Here is a 20965-nt window from a genome sequence, read left to right as displayed (position 1 = left end):
TCTCAGTAAAAAAAAAAAAAAAAAAAAAAAAAGTGCCTATGAATTACAACCTAAGAATAAAAATTGAAGAAACTCTTTCCACATGAGTCATTCGTTTGATATTTAGCTCTGTAATCTTATTTACTGACTTGGTATTCTCACTTTATTTTGAATCATATTTTTTTTCATGGTGTGAGTGCTTTATTCATTTTCTCTAACTGGTAGGAATTTCTACTTATTGCCAACTAAATATTTAAGGCAGGTAAGGTAAACTAAGTGTTAAGTTCATAAGAATCATCCTGATGAATAGTCTAAAAAGCTTTATAAAAAGCCTTCTGTATATGGATGTATACGTAGATGTATATATACACATACCCCATTTGTAGTTTGTAGTGAACATGCTTTTTAAAGTCTTAAGTGCCATTGTTAGCTTCTGTATTCTTTGAGACCTTTCCCTTATTTCTGAATTGTAAAGTAAAATTAACTTTTTGCAAATTGTCTTCTCAGAATAATTTTATTATATCTAAACTTGAGAAAGAAAAGATCCCTATCTGATCTCAAATCCCTGGTAATAATTATTTTTTAAAAAGTCATCATTTCTACTTTCTGTTGAATAAGGATACTGAGGTTATAAGAAGAGAAAAAACCCTGATTTTTTAAGCTGATGAAATAATTAAAACACACAGGATCTTTGAACTGTAGAGTTAGAGGAGATTATGTCCAGTGTTTCTCAAATTTAAGTAATGTTTACCTTGTAAGAAAGACATTCTTATTGATCCCCAGTATCTTCGTTAAAAAGCTTTTGGTCACAAGTGACAGAAACTCATCTTAAACTCATACAAAATTAACTGACAATTGACATTCCTGGAGTTTGGTTTGGGTGTGAAATTCACCTGATGAAATAATCTTGTCAACATTCTTTTTGTCTGTATATCTATGTAATCAATCTTCCTTCCTTCATTCCTTCTCTCCTTCCCTCCCTCCCTCCCTCTCTCCCTCCCTCCCTCCATCCCTGCTTCCCTCCATCCCTTTGGCCCTATGCAGCTTTGGCTTTATTCTCAGGCAGGCTTTCTTTGTGCACTGGAAAAGTTTCTCCTTGGCAAGTTTATGTGGGTCTTAAACTTCTGATGTTTGAGAAGTACCTTCTTATCCATATCAGTCATCTCAAGATTACTTGGCCTTGCTTGCATGACTTGCCTGCTCTGGACCTGTCACTGTGTCAGGAAGAATAGGGGTGTCTCACTACTTTGCTGGGGCAGGTCGCCCATAGTGTGATATGTCAGTGGGGGAGGAGAAATTCCCAAAAGAAAGTGATGTCAGCACCTCCAGAGGTTCCAGAGATCTGCCATACCTAGTACTGACTTTCTCTTATTTTAATGTTAGTTAAATGTGGAATTCTTAAGAGTAGGTATAAGTTAATCCTAGTTATAGCAATTATACAGCTAATACCAAAAAAAGTGTATAAGTTAATTATGAATTAAATGATAAAACTCTAGCCAAATGTAAATTGACAGGCTTCATTAAATCATCCTCGTAAGGGTGACTGTGGCCCTGATTCCCCTGCGGGGGTCTGGTGAGGTCCGCTTGCATTGGCTGCAGTTGCCTCCTGATGATTGTTTCTTCCAATGGGGCCCTCTTAACAGTCATGAAACTTTTAGTCCCATAGCACAGTACACCAGCTTTGGGGTTTTATTTGGCTTGAAAGCATATTAGCATATTAAATCTACTTTTTTTTCTCTTTACCCCAGAACCATTGGGCTGCAGTGTGATTGTAAACAGAAATATAAACTTGACTGCTAAAATTGCAGGATAGTATTTGGTTATAAGGTGGTCATCCCAATCATTTAAAGTATATGTCTTTTACTTTTTTTTTTTTTAGGTTTTAATTGTCATTAGTGTGAAAACGCAAAACTGAAGCATTTCCACAGAAAAACTACAGATCTTCAAAACATACTTGCTTTGGACTGTCCCAGCTTCTCGTACCTTAGATTGAGACATGCCAATCTAGTCCAGTCTTTCCCATATCTAAGCTGCAAAACAAATTGGTTTACATATTTACAGTATAGATTTTGCTTATTAGGTTTTCTTTCAGATGTAAGCAGGTTTTCCATGAAAGAACATTTTTCATATATGTGATTGTGAATGCATGGAAAATTATAAAACATGTCTCTTCCAACTCTTGGTCAAATTTGAATGTAAAAATATGAAGCAGTTGTGCATTTTATTTATATTTGGTCCCAGTAAGCATCTCAGATGTTTTCATAGCTGGAGAACACTTGGGAACATCAAATAACTTTAGGCAGCATTTGTTTCTAAACCATGCCAGAAGCAAAGGAACTACTTACTGTAACATCAGAGTAGAGATTATTGGAGGAATCACTTGGAGGTGTCCCAGATCACCCCTGTTTCATTTAATACCCTGTTATAGTATGTTAATCTTTTATTCATCCAAACCATTGCTTTTTTTTCTTTCCTTTTTTTTTTAATTGAAGTATAGTTGATTTACAGTGTTGTGTTAGTTTCAGGTTTACAGCGAAGTGATTCATCTTTTTCAGATTCTTTTTCATTGTAGTAAACCATTGCTTCTTAAAGGGGATGCTGTTTGGCATTCGGTAGTGATACTTTTTGTTGTTGTGAGAAACTGTTCAGCGTGTTGCAGGATGTTTAACATCCCTGGGCCCCAGAAACTAAATGTCAGGAGCACCCCGATTATTGTGGCACACATTTCCACATGACCCCCAAAAGCTGGCACCACTACTTGGTTAGGAGCCACTGTTCTGAACCCTTTAAAATTTACTTCTATTTATGGTGGTTAAGGGCCCCAGATAAGATAGATTTAAGCTTCAACCCCAGAACTACCGCTTTCTTAAAAGTACCTTTAGGTACTTTATTTGCTTTCTCTGCAAAATGGGAATAATAGCATTGACTTCTAGTGTTCTTAAGGAATTTAAAGGAACTAATACATATTTCCTTATCTTTTTTTAGACTGATTTTCAGTAGGTTACTATTTATTTTACTGAGAATCATCAGTGCCTTAATTATAATTGCAAACTTTGAGAGTCACCCCCTTATTCTGATAAGTGGGAATTAGAGCAACAGAACAGGGACTTAATAGACTGTGTCCTTCTCATTTTTTAGATGAGTTTTTATTAATGGTTGGAACAGAACCTTTTGTGGATTGTGTAAGGTACTGGAAAGGGAATTGAAATGGGAGTCCAGACCTCCTGCCTGTGTTCCCAGCTTTGTGACTGGCCCAGGTTAATAAATCTTGGCTTTAAAATGGGAGATAGGAGGGGGTGAGAAATCAAAACAGAGAAATTCATAAATGAGTTTAACAATCTCTTTCAGCTCTAAGCATTCTTGATTCTCACCAGGAGAGCAGAATATCAACTTCTCAGATTGAATAGTTTCCTTCTTTAAGTATTTTCCAAGTATGAGTGGTGGATCTAGGTCAATTATGCAAACAACACAACTAAAACTGTGTAAAATTAGGATCCAAGAGCAGAAGAAATATCTAACATTATATTTTATGTGAGTTATTTTTATGTTTTTCCTACAGATAATTTTATCACATTTCCCTATGTTATCAACCATCCCTTTTTAGACAGGAAATTAGTGTACTCTTTGTAATTCTGGTTTTAAGTGGTTAATTCCCATCAGTGATGGAGAAAGGCACTGGAGAGAAAGAGAAAGGGGTCATGTTTTAATAGCGGACTTAAAAACATGATTGTGCACTGTGTTTGTGGATCATTCAGGGCCTGTAACTTTTTCCTTTGTTTTGTTTGAGGCACCCTGCAGATCTCTGTAATGTTACTCAAGGGTAACATCCTTGAGGCCCAGATATCAGCCTACCTATAGAATTCCCCCAAGTAAGCCCCCTTGGGTGGGAACTAAAGTGGACCAATTTTAATCCCCAAATCTCCTGTAGCAGAGTGTTAAAGCATTGTTTTTATCAAGTGTTGATATTTAAAACCATTCTCCAGTTTAGAGGTATGGTTGTTATGAAATATTGCTATGGTTTTTATCATAAGTAATTAGTTGTATATTTTATCACATTTGTTGTCAAACAGTTTTATTATATCTGTGATGTTTTGAAAAACTCATCACCGAAATTCTATAACTTATTTTTAAAAATTAAATTCTGAGTAGTAATAGAAAGACAGTGATTTTTCTCAAGAAACAAAACACAACACTGTTCAGCTCTTAATCTTTGTGCATTATTCAGGAAATTATGTCATATGTAAGTGTAGTTATTGGTCTAGGGAGTCTATGTTTTTTCAGTTCTAATTTGAGAAAATACCAACATTGAAACAAGTTTTTTTTTTTGCACAAGTGTTTCTATAGAGAAATTAGTGCTTTTAAACTAGGAGCTTAAAAAGAAACAAATGGGTAACATCTCATTATTCTGTAGAAACCCATGAATAAATTGTTTTTATTTTTACAAAATAAATTTTGAAAATATATTTCAGTTAATGTTCAATTAACTTGGGAATTTCCTGGTGGTCCAGTGTTTAGGACTCAGTGCTTTCAGTGCCAATGGCCCGGGTTCGATCCTTGGTCAGGGAACTAAGATCCCACAGGCTGCATGGCGTGGCCAGAAAAAAAAAAATTCAGTTAACTTAAAAACAGTAATGACCACATATTAAACACTGTGTACTAGACTCTATGCTATTACTTTATAGGCATCATTTCCCTTAATTTTCTGAAGAACGCTATGAGGGTTAATGCCATTATCTCTATTTTATAGAGAGTGAATAATGCACCTGAGGTCTTATCTCAGAAGCAGCTCTGGGGTTGAAGCCTCAGTCTGTCCCACCAAGAGCCCTTACCCACCAATCTCTACTGAAGTTCAATATTCAATATTAACAGAAGCAAAGCAAAGACTCATAGATTTAATGTCGTGAGGAATTTAACTCAGGAAGAGGCTAAAGTTTCTCCTAGGGCCTCTTAATGTGCAAGCACGTTACTAAATGAGGTGCCTAAAGACTTTGCCCAAGTGGGTTTCGTTTCCATATATAATTTTAGAGTATGAAAAGTGGGACCTCGCCAATGACATTTTAAAATAGAATGGCTGAAAACTTGGGTACTAGACTGTTACCATCGTATTTTTAGTATTAGAACACAAATACCCTAAGTACAGTATATTTTCAAAGAATTTTTATCCTCTGATACATTATTTTAGGCAAGAGTACGAAACACATTAAACTAGTTGCTCTACAAGTAGATTTCATCTAATTTTTTCATCTATATTTTTAACCCGTGAGAATTATGTTTACATCAGAATTTTACACTGCTTTGTAAATTTTTCTTTTCCTTACTTTTCTAGATGCCAGGAAATAGTCTATAAAACCTAGACAAAATATTTAAATTATTTTTCCCTTTCAAGGCATCTGGAATACTGAATATGTACTTTAAGGTATTTCTGTCTTTTTGAGTGAGCACAGTAAAAGTTATTGCTTCGTGGAGCCCCTTTGTACACAGTTGCGAGTGCATGTGTGTTGGTGTGTGTGTGTGTGTGTGTCTCCCTTTTGCTAAACGTGTTTGAAATGGTATGTGAGAATTTGCATCCCACTATGCAGTAAGTTTTGCATATTCTATTTAATACTTCTAGATAGTAAGCATTTGGAAGAAGCTATGACTTGTTTAGATTAGTGGGAAATTTCTAGAACAGAAATTATAAACTGTAGTTTTCCTCCCTGTGATAGGTAATAATATTGAGTGAAAATTAGAAATTGCAAAAGGGGGGAAGTTGTCATTCGTAACAGAGTATGTGCCATCATCTGGTGACATTCCATTTTTTTCAATGGATATTACTAATCAGTTTATAAAATTTTTGTAGAATATGAGATGAAGCATAGCTCATATCTAAAACTTAAACCTATTTAAATATCCCGTAAAAAGATATTCTTAGCTTGGTACCATTAAATTTAATCATTAACTTAATTGAATCTATCATTTTAAGAATGATACACTTTTCATCTTCTTTAAAAATATGAGCACCCAGGATGTGTAGGAATGAAATATGTAGCACTTTGTTTCTACCATGTGTGTAATTTTGATGAGATAACTCTTTGTTACAACCATTGTAAAAAATGACAATTCACCTCCTAGGCTTTCTACCCCCCAGAATTTCTTCCATGCTTTTTTCTTATCATTCACGAATGAATTTATTCTTTCCATTTCTCTGTGTATTACCAAAGATCCCAAATGCCCGACACTGGAAATGTCAAGCTCAGCCTTTTCCTGCAGCAGCTGCTAGAACCTGGCCGCCTGGCCTTTTGAGTGCATGAACTCATTTAGTTTTGTAGGGTGCTCCAGCCACAATGAACATTGTCTTGAAGGGTGCAGTGCCGTTGGGGCTTTACAGAAGCCTCCTGAAATCAAAATATGTTAAACGTTATTCCTCATGACACTGATTTTTGTATTAAATCATCATTGCACGGGTGGGACTCTTGAGCTGCAAGCGTCTTCAGTAAAGTAGAATACTAAGATAGTAGACTTCTGATTGGATTCATTGTTTTAAGAGATTCGGGGTTTAAAATCCAAGTCACATTTATGATAACTCATGGCACGTTTTGATCAGCTTCCAGTGGCTGTATTTCCGGCTCTCTAATTAATTTCAATCTTTTGGGTTCTTTACTTGCTCAGGAAGGGAAAGGATCGCTTCGTGAGCCCTGAGCAGCATCTCTGGTACCTGTAAGTTTGAAAGCACAGATGGTATTCACATTCATGTTACCTGAGTGAAGTAACTCCCAACATTGATTTTGGCACCCTCCAGGGTTTCTCCAGTTATTTTAAGACATATTGTAGAAGTTTAAAAACAAAACTACGTCGAATTTACCCATTTTAAAAAGGTGTATAACGCAACTCATTTATGAGGTGAGAAATTTTGTGTGTAATAAAATGTGGAAGGAAATAAGTGACTGGAGAATAATAAAACAGATTTCGGTGAGGAGAGAAGGAATGACTTAGATGGGGTGTTAAACATCGGGATCTTGTCATCGATTATAAATTCTTGGCGTTAATTTTTATTGCATTTCCCTTGGCTGTGGGTTTTTTTCAAGGGTCCAGGGCCTGTTGTCCTTCATTAACCAGGGCCTGTTGTCTTTCATTAACAGCCTTGTAAAAGTTAAATCAACTCAAAGACTTCAAGAGGTCTGTTCTGCTTTCGATTGCAGGGCAGTTAGCAAGGACTTGCTGATACCTGAAAGCAGAGTCACTAAGTTATCAGTGCTTGTAGGAGAGGGTAGAATACCTTTGTGGAACGTGCATCCATTTTGTTCTTTTCCTTCAAATGGCGAGGATGTAACTTATGTAGAGTTATGATGTAACTCTTCTTTTTAGAGGGAGAACTCAGTGGGATTCTATAATGAGTGACAATCTGCAGTATCTGCTTTGGACAAGTACTCTGGATGCTCAGGATGCAGGTAGTCAGCCTGTTTCCAAACCCTCTTAGGCCCACTCAGCCTGTGGGCCTGTACCACCAGGAATACAACCTTTTTCTCCCTCACTTTCTCTGATTCTCTTGGCTGGACTTGAGGAGGGAGTGAACAGCCATGGCTCCTTACCCCAGCCCTACGTCTCCACTGGAATGAATCCTAAGGGTCTAGGAGATAGCAACATCTTCAATATATGGAAGAGATTTTGAAATGCTTCCACGTGCGTTTTCTAACTTGACGCGCACACCAACCCTGTGCGGTGAGTGAAGGAGGAAGAAGTCTTTTGCCTGTTTAAAAATGAGGAAGCTGAGGGGCAAAAGGAGATGACAAGAGTTGACCAACCTAATCATCATCACCTACTGGCCCGTTCATCATGTAAGCAGGCTTCATGACCTGTTCATATGGCTGACCGTGTGTACAATGAAGAACTTGTACTCTGGAGAAAATGAACTCCAGAGAAGTTGTGATTGGTTCAGCCTCACGTCTGTGTATTCTTATAGTTGGAACTAGAGTTCTCTCCTGATGGCCAGTTTGGTATTCTTGACTTCATACTCTGCTGAAGAAAGTCAGCACCTTGCGCTTCATGAAGAAGTTAGAATAGGCAGTATTTCCCCTATTATACAGAGGATGAAATCGAAACTCAGAAGAAGAAAATTGTTTGCCACTGGTCACAAATCCCATTGGTAGCAAAAGCTAAGATACAGATTGGAATTTAGGATTTATGGCTGAAAAACACAGCTTCTCGGGGTGTGGTTGTAAGTCCCAAGAGTTTTTAGCACTTAGCCTCCCTTTTATAAGTAGATTGCAGTTTGTTTTTTCTCTATTAAATATATGGTATAGTTTGGACAGTAAAATGAAAAAGCTTGATTTAAGGAAGACTTTTATGCCACAAATTATTAATCCAAGAGCTTTCAAAAGGTTCAGTTATCTTACACAGGATCCTTTGTGCTCTTTCAATGATAAAATTAGTATTAGTGATTTGATAGCCTGGAGCTCATTAGCATGCTGCATAGAACCTGCTTTTTTCTTTGTTGTCTACCTGCCAACAGTTTCACTTGGGAAAAATAGAATATCGAGTGACTAGTGTGGCCAGCTAAAATATAGGACACCCAGTAAAATTTGAATTTTAGATACTGCTTATATTAAAAAATTATTCATTGTTTACCTGAAACTGAGTTTTAACTGGATTATCCAGGATTTTTATTTGCTAAATCTAGCAGCCCTGAGAATTATTCTTCTCTTGAATACATTTATTATATATTCTTTTCAGTGAATCATTTTTGGTTTGTAAAACATTTTATGCTTTCAGAGAAACATAGGCATGGGATTCAGTCAGATTTTTTTTCAGGACACTATCCTTAAGAATCTTTGTTCTCTGAATCCCTTGAGGCAGTGTTTTTACCTCAGTGGTTAAGTGTGCTGTCCTTTTATGATCTGGATGGAAAGAATTTAGTTAGAGGATGTGTATTATAGGTGATTTTATTTTCTCTATGCCTTGTGTGTTTAAATTTGATCTTTGACTCTTTCAGATGCAGCTAGACATTATGAAGTGTCTTCGTGACAAACATTGATGTTCTGGGAACTTTTAGGTTCTTGTAGGCCGTAAGACTTGGATTAGGAGACCCAGATTTGATTCCAGGTTTTGTTACCAGCTTGCAGAATGTGTTTGGTTCAGCCATTTAATTTAGCTTCATAATTTAGAAACTGGGATTGTGCATGCCTGCTTCACGAGGTTTAAATAAAATGGTGCTTTTTTTTCCCTTCCAATATCACTAATGTAAATACTTTTCAAAATCTCAGAGACTCAAGGAAGAGAAAGAAGGGAAAACAGAGATCCTATCTCAGGCCAAAGAAGTGATTTGCCCCATCAGAGCTACCAACCAGGTTTCTTGAATCCCATCTGGTATATTACCCTCATATTTGACATGTTCATCTTTCCATCTTTTTTCATTCATATGCAGTTACATATAACTTCATATGACAGCAAATTCAGTGTGTGTGTAAATTAGCTGCTGGACACAATATAAGCTTCAGTTTGGGGAGGAGAGGTCTGGGCTTGCTCACTCCTGTATCCCTAGTGCCTGACACACTCAAGGACCTTCATGAGAATAATTTATTCTAGAAAAAAAAGGACACAGAAGTGAATCCAATTAAAATGGGAAAATATCAGTGAAAAGGCTTTGATTGGAACTTTATCTTGAAAAATGGAACCGTGGGTTATAAGAGTAAATTTACCTTATTTTAGATTTAAGAAGATTTAGATTATAATGAAAACTCCAAGCTATTAAAATAAACAATTTTCTGGCAAGGCTGTATCGTAAACACAAGTATCTTTACTTCTTATTTGGCATTCGCAGCAGGATCCTAAAGAGAGTCTTTTTTCCTCAAATATAGTTTTTTAAAATTAATATTTGACGTTTTTCCAGCAGCCTTTCTTAATCTAGAATGCAGTTCTTTGAATAGAATTCTCTTTTCACGTGTTTGTTATATCATGATCCTTGTTGATTTTTTTCCAGTTGTTAGCTGTTTTTTAATTGGACTTAACCCTTAATTATCAGTGGCTTTATGTAATATTAGAATAGTTCTCCAATATCACCTTGGTTTACTTCTAGAAATTCTGTATCTTACATAAGAGTGTAAAATTTCAGTCTGCAGGTGATTTGTATTTGCAGAGATTAAAGTATTAAAAAACAATCAACAGGAGATGATAGATATTAGTCTTAGGAAGGAAGGCCCACTTCATACAGCCACATAGGTCATGCACTGCCAAACCTCAAGGGATGCCTAAAGGGAGAGAGGTGGGAGAGAGGATTTAATTTCATTTATGCTTGGTTTATAAGTGATTGTTTTGATGTTATGATAACATATGTTTTCCTACGCAGGGACATATCTACAGGGACTCAGATAATCAATAATGTGGTCGTGAGAAAACCCTTCCCTCCATGACTGGTAGTTAATAAAAATTGTTGATTGAGTCACTGAATATACCAGATCTATTTTTCCTGTGTCATTTAATACTGAGTTCATCTCTCCAAGAAAATATCTAGAAGTAAAACACTTGTGACACAATACAAATATAACACAAAACACCTAACAAAGAATTTTTGGAAACTGGCTTAGTTTAAGACATATATTAGGCCCTATAGGATATCCTATAGGGTAAATTAGCCATGGTCAGTTATGAGACTCACATCCAAAGGAAGATGAACATTAATAGCTAAAACACAATGTTGATTTTCTGTAACAAATATACCAGCATTCACATTTTCAAAGGACTATTGTCCCTTTTAATGCAGTTAATTTAGGAGGCTTCATTTATTTATTCATTCACACAAATAGTTATCAAGGACTTAGTATGTGCAAGGCATTTTCTAAGTACAGACATGCAGCCGTGAACAAGACAGACAAGTATGACATTTACATCTCCTCGGAGGAGGCAGACAATAAACCAACAGATTGGTAAACAAGAAAAATAGACGATAGTAAGAATTCAGATAGCGTGGGGGGAGAACATAGTGTGTCGAGGCCACTTGAGGTGGAGTGATCAGGGAAGACCTGTCTGCGCAGGGGATGAGGAGCTGCAGTCAGCCGGGTGCAGGTGAATAGAGTGGTCCAGACTGGGGGCAGTTAGAGTTTGATGTGATGAGGAGTATCAAGGGGCCGGCATGGGCGAGAGGGGCTATGGTAGGGGATAGAAAGAGTTTGAGTTTTAGTCTCAATTCAGTGAGAAGCCAAGTAGGGTAGTTAAGATGTTAAGGTTTTCTTTGTTCAAAGATGACTCTGGCTGCTGTGTGGAGAATGGATTGAAGGGAGGCTAGTATAATATCAGAGAGACCAGTTAAGGGGCTGTGGCCACAGTCCCAGGTGAGAGGTGGTGGGCTTGGATCAGGGAGGTAGTACAGGAGATAGAAATGAACAGACTAGAATATAGGGTTTTGAAAGTCATGTAGACAAGACTTGGCTGCTGGATTGGACGTGTGAGTTGAAAGAAACAGAAATTCAGAGTAACTCCTAGATGTTTGGTTGAGTAGCTAGGGAGATCATGGTGCTACTTATTAATATGAAGAAAACTGTCAAGGAGTGAGGTTGAAGCAAGATGAAGGATGGGCCATTAGGAATTCTGATTTCACGATTTTAAGATGTCTGTTTAGATGTTCACATGAAGTTGTCAAGTAGGTGGCTTGATTAAAAAATTTAAAAGTCGATCACCATTTTTCAATGAGAGGATAAGAAATAAGTTGAGGCTGTGTTTCAGGTTTGTAGCTGAAATAGTTAAAATGCCTATTTTTGTATACATTTGAGAATTTAAGTTACATGTACACACTTTTAAATCACATGAGACGTTAAGTTAAATGTATTGCTTTTTTCTGTCTTACATTTTATGAAACAGCTTATATTCAAATGCTTCCTGTGCATTTTTCACATACATGTCTGACATCAGTGTCTTTGGCACTACTGCTGTGATTCTGGAGGTAATGCAAGCATTTCCCAAAGTATGTCCCCCTCATTTCTGCCGAAGTTTTTGAGATACAGCATTATTTTATTATCAGCGTATGTTCTCATTGCTGAAAATTTTGTCCTAAGCCTTGTCATGAATTTATAAAACATTAGGCAATTATATTTTAAAAGATTCTGTGCTGTAGGTATACACCGGGGATCTGTACAGTATACTTACTACATTGCTTTTCTAAAAATAAATTTATTTATTTATTTATTTATTTATTTATTTATTTATTTATTTATTTATTGGCTGCGTTAGGTCTTCATTGCTACGTGCGGGCTTTCTCTAGTTGCGGAAAGCAGAGGCTACTCTTCGTTGTGGTGCTTGGGCTTTTCAGTACAGTGGCTTCTCTTGTTGCAGAGCATGGGCTCTAGGTACATAGGCTTCAGTAGTTGTGGTTCACAGGCTTAGTTGCTCCATGGCATGTGGGATCTTCCCAGACCAGGAATTGAACCCATCTGTGTTCCCTGCACTAGCAGGCGGATTCTTTTTTTTTTTTTTTTTTAATTTTTTAGTTATCTTTGTGTCATTTTTTAAAATTTAAGCTCTTTTTTGGAATATAATTGCTTTACAGTGCTGTGCCAATTTTTAAGGTACACCAAAATGAATCAGCTGTATTTATACACATATCCCCAACCTCCCGTGACTCCCTCCAACCCTCCCTATCCCGGCCCTCTAAGTCATCACCCATCATCGAGTTTGTCTCCTTACGTTATGCAGGAACTTCTCATGAGCTATATATTTTACATTTGGTTGTGTATATATTTCAAAGCTACTCTCTCACTTCGTCCCAGCTTCCCCATTCCTTCCCCCTCCCCCAACCCTGTGTGCTCAAGTCCATACTCTACATCTGCATCTTTATTCTTTCCCTGTCACTGGGTTCATCAGTACCATTTTTTTTTTTTTTTAGATTCCATATATATGAGTTAGCATACAGTATTTGTTTTTCTCTTTCTGGCTTACTTCGCTCTGCATGACCGACTCTAGGTCTATCCACCTCATTACAAATAACTCAATTTCATTCTTTTTTATGGCTGAGTAATATTCCATTGTATATATGTGCCACAACTTCTTTATTCATCTGCTGATGGGCATTTAGGTTGCTTCCACGTCTTGGCTGTTGTAAGCAGTGCTGCAATGAACATTATGGTACATGTTTCTTTTGGGATTATGGTTTGCTTTGGGTATATGCCTAGTATTGGAATTGCTGGGTCATATGTTAGTTCCATTTTTAGTTTTTTAAGGAACCTCCAAACTGTTTTCCATAGTGGCTGTACCCCAACTTACATTCCCACCAGCAGTGCAGGAGAGTTCCCTTTTCTCCACACCCTCTCCAGCATTTATTGTTTTTAGTTGTTTTGATGATGGCCATTCTGATTGGTGTGAGGTGATACCTCACTGTGGCTTTGACTTGCATTTCTCTAATGATTAGTGATGTTGAGCATCTTTTCATGTGTTTGTTGGCCATCTGCAGGTCTTCTTTGGAGAAATGTCTATTTAGGTCTTCTGCCCATTTGTGGATTGGGTTATTTGCTTTTTTGGTATTAAGCTGCATGAGCTGCTTGTATATTTTGAAGATTAATCCTTTGTCCGTTGCTTCATTGGCAAATATTTTCTCCCATTCTGAGGGTTGTCTTCTAGTCCTGTTTATGGTTTCTTTCACTGTGCAATGGCGGGCGGATTCTTAACCACTGCACCACCAGGAAGCCCTACATTGCTTTTTAAAAAACTAATTGTTATTATTATTATTATTACTATTTTGGCCCATGCTGCATCACATGCAGGATCTTAGTTCCCCAATCAGGGATCAAACCTGTGCCCCCTGCACTTGAGGGCATGCAGTCTTAACCGCTGGACCACGGGGGAAGTCCCTACATTGCTTTTTAAAGAGAACTTTAAAATTTATAACTGTATCTAACACTTGGAATTATGGGGTAATCCTGATCATATCTGTGTTATCTTTTTTTTGACCCATTTCATTCTAGACTGGTGTCATTTCAGGGTAGTACAGTATTTACCAAACAATAGTTGCTGTTCAAAATAAAATAATTAAGGGAACATTCTATAAGTGAAAGACTTAGTAGAGACTCAGAAAAAAGGCTAACTCTTCTTTCTCCCTTCTGGATCTTCTTTTTTCACTTAATAAATTGTGATAACTATTCACATCAGTACCTATGACCATTTTTAAATGTCTGCCTAGTGTTCCCTTTATAAATGTGCCATGATGTGTTTTTTTTTTTTTTTTTTTTTTTTTTTTTGGCACACGGGCTTAGTTGCTCCATGGCATGTGGGATCTTCCTGGAGCTGGGATTGAACCCGTGACCTCTGCATTGTCAGGCGGATTCTTAACCACTGCGCCACCTAGGAAGTCCACCATGATGTGTTTTTGCCAGGCTTCTGTTTGTGGTATTAGGTTGCTTCTTATCTTCGCTGTAACAAAAAGTACCACAGTAAATAAATACCCTGGTACTTCTTTTCCCACATGCGTAAAATCTGTGGAACAAAGGATAAATGCATTTTAAAACTTGTTAGCTATTGCCTACTTGCCCTCTGAAGAGGTGTTATCAATTTCTATTGCATTCAGAAGGATTAGAGAGTGCCTGTTTCCCTGCACTCTCCAAAATGATACACTGTCAAACTTTTTTATCCTGGCTCCTTGGTGAAGATAATCAGTAAGTCATTGTCAAGTGGAGATTGCATTGCTTTTATAGGCCAGTTCTTTTAAGTATCCTCAGTGGTAGCAAGTTTCTGTCTCTTGAAAGTGAATTTGAATTTCAGAAAAAGTCAAGTCTAATGCATAAGATATACATTAAGTTAGCTTTTACTCTAGGTTTTTGTGGTTTTACTTGCTTGTTTTGAGAGGAAGGCTTAGTGAAAAACAAGATCTAACTTTAAGATAAAACAAATATTCTTTCTACTCAATACTCTGTAATGGCTTACATGGGGAAAGAATCAAAAAAAGAGTGGATATATGTATAACTGATTCACTTTGCTGTACAGCAGAAACTCACACAACATTGTAAATCAACTGTACTCCAAAAAAAATTAATTTAAAAAACTAATATTCTTATGTGGCTCTTGAAAATTTTTAGAAGTTAGTTTCAAAAGAAGAGTTCCAAAAATGTCTAAAGTAATGGCACCATCAGTTGGCATGAGAATGCAGCTTCCCAAGAGGAATTATTTGACCTGAACAACAATCATTTGGATGTGTATGATCTGGCATATTTGTTTAAAAAAATCACCCGCTGTGAAGGCTTTAGCCCAAATGGGTTTTTTTCATGGGATGGCACATTAATAACATAAATAACTTAAGTTTTCTTGGACTGAATTTTCTATATGTTATTACCTACCTTTTTTGTTTTCTCCTTTATACAAGGGGTAGATACTCTAGAAGAAAAGATCATCTTTACCATTAATTGAACAAATCTTATTAGGATGATTTTAATGGAAATCTATAATCTTTCTACCACATACCAGATCAAATGGTTTATATTTTCCATTTCCCTTTCTAAATCTAATCTATATGTAGTGATATAGATTAAAACAACTATCTAAAATTAAGCATATTAGCTAGCCAATTTTATATAAATTTTTAAAAATTTTTAAATATTTAACTTCAGAAAAAGTTGTATGTTTTAAATAGCAGATAAATTTCCATATTTATATTTTCCTAAGACTCTTGTCAAATTTAGTGTCTTTTACTTTAACACAAACTGATTTGAGAGGAGCAGACTTGACAATGTGTTATAAATCAGATATCTGAAAATACACGTTATAGGAGTCAGGCTTTATTAAAATGTTCACTGAAGCAATTGTCCTCTAGAGTTTTTCAAAATAAAACCGTCTTAAATAAACCATCTTGTTTTTATTTTCTATGACAAATCAATCATTACCACATCAGTTTACCACGAGCGGATTTTTAGAAGCTTTCGGGGGTAGCAATATTTAAGAAGGGGTATTCCTCAAACATTTACTGTGTCTACATGTTCTGTTCTGCAGAGAAATGGTCAATGCATGGTTTGCTGAGAGAGTTCACACCATCCCTGTGTGCAAGGAAGGCGTCAGAGGCCACACGGAAGCTTGCTCTTGCCCCTCGCAGCAGAGTCCCCGTGCAGAGAGCAGCGTCCCTGGAACACCAACCAGGAAAATCTCCACCTCCGAATTTGATCGGCCTCTTAGACCCACTGTCGTCAAGGATTCTGAGGGAACTGTGAGCTTCCTCTCTGACTCAGAAAAGAAGGAACAGATGCCTCTAACCCCCCCAAGGTTTGATAATGATGAAGGGGACCAGTGCTCAAGACTCTTGGAATTAGTGAAAGATATTTCTAGTCACTTGGATGTCACAGCCTTATGTCACAAAATTTTCTTGCACATCCATGGACTCATCTCCACTGACCGCTATTCCCTGTTCCTTGTCTGTGAGGACAGCTCCAACGACAAGTTTCTTATCAGCCGCCTCTTTGATGTTGCAGAAGGTTCAACACTGGAAGAAGCTTCAAATAACTGTATCCGCTTAGAGTGGAACAAAGGCATCCTGGGACATGTGGCTGCTCTTGGTGAGCCCTTGAACATCAAAGATGCATATGAGGTAAATAAGAAACAGAGGCGGGGTGGGAGGTGGAGCGTGGGTGGGGCCTTGGACAACTACTGTGAATTGTGGGGATATTTGAAACTGAGATGTAAAAATGTGCATACTTGTTAAAAATGGGACTGTCTGGTAAGGACCTCCCCATCTTTTAAATGCCAGAGTTTCTTCACTGGGGGCTGAATCAAGGATAGAGGCCTGAGGGAAATATTGTCTTGTTTTCCTGCTTAATGATAATTTAACATAGCTCATCTCACAGTTGTATTCTTTCATCTTTTTACCTGATCACTATACATATCCCCTATCTATGTTATCTCCACGTGAACTTCTGGGGACTTTACTAAGATTCTAAAATGATAGGTCCAAAAAGTGTCAGAAAACCAAACCCATAGTCTTTTTAAATTCATTCATTCAATTCATCATATTCATTCATTTGAAGTCCCCTTGACACCAAAGTCTGAGTTTCTTTCTTTCCACTCTTTCGTTTCATTAAACAAATAAATGTGTGGATAGCTCTAGAAAATGGACATTTTTGCCCTACAATATTTCAATGGAAAGATTTGATATTTCTTCCACTTTTGCTTCCATTATGAACAGATCTTTATTATGGACTTAAAGTTTACACTGTATGATTTTTCAAATTTCCCATTTAAAATGATTCTTTTATTAATTGAATTAGAGGTTTTAAACAAATCATCTTAATTGAATGACACTTAGTATGTTTATGAATTATGTTCTGGCATCATGATAGAACAATTATGCTAGTTACTTATCATGTGGTACACTTTGAAGATTCCATAATAATACCAGCTTGAGGCTCCTCTGTGTAATTTGAGGGGTCATAGATGTTTTATTCATTCCTGTACTCCTGATGCCTAATACAGTGCCTGGAACATAGATAAGTGTTAATAAATATTGATTGGGAGAAAATTATAGTAGATGAGATAAATAAGTAGACTAGATAGCAGGTCATAATTGATCCAGGGAAAATGTGTTAGGTTCAGGGAAGCAGGAGATCACATATAATTGGGGAGATGGAGAGAGGTTTCTTTGAGGAAGCAATGATTGATATGGACCCTGGAAGATGGATAAGATTTCAGTAGATTGAGTCGTGTGCATATTGAGATCCAGTTGCAAAAAGAAGTTTGAGGAAGAAACAGGAAGTTGGACCATGTGGTGCTTGTAAGGAAATGTGTGGGTGATAGTATAGACGTTGAGGAGCTACTGGAGATTACTGGGGTCTTAAATGCCAAGCTGAGGAGTATTTATTTGATTCAGAGCCATGAGGACTAATTAAAGATGGTTTGAAAGGGGGACTGGCATGATTCAGACTGTGCTTTAGAAAGATGAATATTATGGTGGCCATAAAATGAATTAGAGGGAAAAATACTGGAAACTGGGAGGACAGGTTAAATAGCCTGAGGGAGTAAGCACCTGAACCAGAGCACTGGCCTTTGAGACCAAAAGGAGGGAATGGATTAAAGATGAAGAAGCTGAATCTGCTAGACTTGGCAGCTAACAGGAGGTGGAAGTGAGGAGAAAAGAGGAGTTGGAGAAGACTCAGGTTTTGAAGTTGGGTGAATAAGTAATAGTAACTGGTGAGAAATACTGAGGGCAGGTATCTGGGGAAAGATGTGATAGTTCAGATTGGCTAAATCCTGAGATAGCTTTCAGAATCCACTCTATACCAGCAGTCTTTTCAATTTTGATTCTTCACGGAGCTATCTCCATGACCTCTTTGAGCTCTGTAAGTAATGTCACAGCATAGCAGACTCCAAGAGGGGTATTAAGGACACAGCTGAAGGATCGCTGCCAAATTTGCAGAATTCCCGTCCTGTCTTAGGTGACAGCTGGGTTTCCTCTTTTCAATGGCACTATAGTCCCAAGTACAGTAGGACCATAAATATGCTACAGCTTTGCTGAGAAAGCCTTCATCTGTTTGCATGGTCCTAAATTTCTCCAGCCCTGAGAATTTCTTCACTTATATGCACGTTATTTAATCTATTTACCATACTTAGAGTTTTCATGGTGTAATCTTTGTTTTGCAGTTAGTAATGATTTAATTCTTGTACTGCCATCTAAAATAGGCTCAGTGTCCTTGATTTGCAGTGACCCCAGACTGAAGCCTCTTAGTCTGTGGATTTCTCATGTTGCTGCTTCACCCTTGACACCCTTGATCTGTGTTTATAGAGGCCTTGCCGAAGTTATTCCCATCCCAGGAATTTCATTAGAAGTTGTGGGATTGATCTGGGCCATAATTTACATTGGTATTAACAGTGGAAATCAGTTGGCTAGTGGGTAATTCATCACTTAGCCCACTCATAATTTGAAGAGTCAAAATACTGTCTCATAGCCGTTTATGAAAATAGTCAGAATATGAAAGTACGTTCTATGTTTTCTGAGTCCTACTGCTTTAAATACGTGTCTGTGAAAATGACACATTTCTTCAGCTTATGAGACCACAGAACACTTAAAAATTAATAATGTAGCAGTAGAAATCCAAGAAGTGGCCGTGAAACAAAGTAGTGCTCAGATTGAAGCTAAGAGTAAAAAAATAGTCTGCTAGATAGATTAATTGTAAGAAATGGTCAACTTTTGATTCGCTTTTTAAAACTTTGTAACAGAATGATATAAATTTAGGGATTCAACTATTTTATTATTAATAAAATAACACATTCATATGTTTAAAATAGAAGACAAGGTCCACAGTTTAGACCAGTGAGTTTCAATTAGACCACAAATACCAATGGTGTTCAGTCACACATCATCTCCTCCTTCATCAGCCCCATCATTCGTGCAAATTTCTTGAATGTGGCACAGTGTTTATTAATAATAAGATATTAACACATAAATATCAGAACAACTATATAAATGTGTTGGCATTATCCTCATATGTGAAAACTAGATATCATCTAATATCTAGATTGAATTGTGTATTAGTCAGTGTTCTTCAGAGAAACAGAACCAGTAGGATATCCAGAGATAAATAAGTGATTTATTGTAGGGATTAGCTCACTTGGATATGGAGGCCTAGAAGTTCCACAATCTGCCCACCATCTGCACAATCTGGAGAACCAGATAAATTGATGGTATAATCAACTGAAGGCCTAAGAATCAGGGAGGGGTCAATTGTGTAACTCTGGTTTGAGTCCAAAAGCTTTAGTTCCAAGAGCTCTGATGGACAGCAGGAGGGCAAGAGAAGATGGATGTCTTAGCTCCGAAAGCAAATTCGTCCTCCCTCTCCCTTTTTGTTCTGTTCAGGTACTCAAGGGATTGGGTGATGCCCACTGCGTTGATGAACATCTTCTTTACTCATTCTCCTGATTCAAATGTTCATCTCTTCTGGAGATGTCCTCATAGACACACCTAGAAATTACATTTTATAGGCACTTGGGTATCCCTTCGCCTAGTCAAGGTGACACAGAAAATTAACCATCACAAATTGCTTTGAACCCCTGGTTCCATGTCCTGTGGAAGCCATAAGCCTCCCCAAGATTTCCTATGTCAAAGGATTTACATTGTCTAAACAACCCTTTTTCCTAAGTCAACTGGAATGCAAAACTTGTACTCTTCTCTTGTTTCCTGGAGACAGCCTCTCCATGGATACCATGATTTCTAGGGAGGAAACTTGGAAGGTCTTAGGGAAGGGTCACATTGCCACTCATGTGGCCTTCACCCACCCCTACTTTATTCCTCCCTTTTCAGTCCTTCTCCAGATAAACAAATCTTCACCAGCTCTCATCCTACAGGTCTCACTTGCTACTCAAGTGAATTTCTGATGAATGAAATTATTTCTAAAATGAATTTTCAGAGGAAAGAAAGAACAACAGCAACTGTTTTAATTTTGATAAGTCTTTAATTTATCAAAATTATTAATTTTGATAAATTTGATAAATTTGTCATGGCATAATTGTACTCCAGGAAACACAGTTCGGGAACTGCTCTATCTTTGTTCAATGTTCTAATAATCTTTAGGTATTCCACTTTGCGGAAGAAAACCGACATATAATTTGGCAAGTCTACTGTGTTATTTCCGTTTTCGTTTTCTTTTATCTTTTATTTTTATATTATTTCAAGCTTACAGAAAGGTTGCAAGACCAGCATCACAAACTTGTGTATACCCTTTACCCAGATTCTCCAATTGTTTATATTTTGTGCCATTTGCTTTATTATTTTCTTTTTCTATATATAATGCATGTAAGTAATATATGCATATTATTTTTTTCTGAACCATTTGGAGACTTTTTTATGAGTATATATTTTCTAACAAGAATATTCTCTTACACAATTTTGATACATTAATCAAAATCTGGAAATTTTATGATACAGTACTCTTATCTGACATTCTATAGTCAAATTTGGTCAGTTGTTCCATGATGTCCTTTATAGTTGTTTTTTTCCCTCTGATCAAGGCTCTAATTCAGGACTGCATATTGCATATACTTGTTCTATCTCTTTAGT

General features: G+C 37.0%; 1 protein-coding gene across 1 annotated transcript in view; it reads left to right on the top strand.

The window, feature by feature from the left end:
* Positions 1 to 20965, top strand: part of LOC130844454 (cGMP-specific 3',5'-cyclic phosphodiesterase-like) — a 41094-nt gene that overhangs the window by 5652 nt on the left and 14477 nt on the right. The window contains 1 exon segment of the mRNA XM_057720698.1: positions 15919 to 16507. Coding sequence (XP_057576681.1) covers positions 15919 to 16507 — 589 coding nt within the window.

The sequence above is a fragment of the Hippopotamus amphibius genome, chromosome 2 (assembly GCF_030028045.1).
Source record: "Hippopotamus amphibius kiboko isolate mHipAmp2 chromosome 2, mHipAmp2.hap2, whole genome shotgun sequence".
NCBI classification, from domain to species: domain Eukaryota; kingdom Metazoa; phylum Chordata; class Mammalia; order Artiodactyla; family Hippopotamidae; genus Hippopotamus; species Hippopotamus amphibius.
This window is presented reverse-complemented; position numbering and strand designations above follow the sequence as displayed.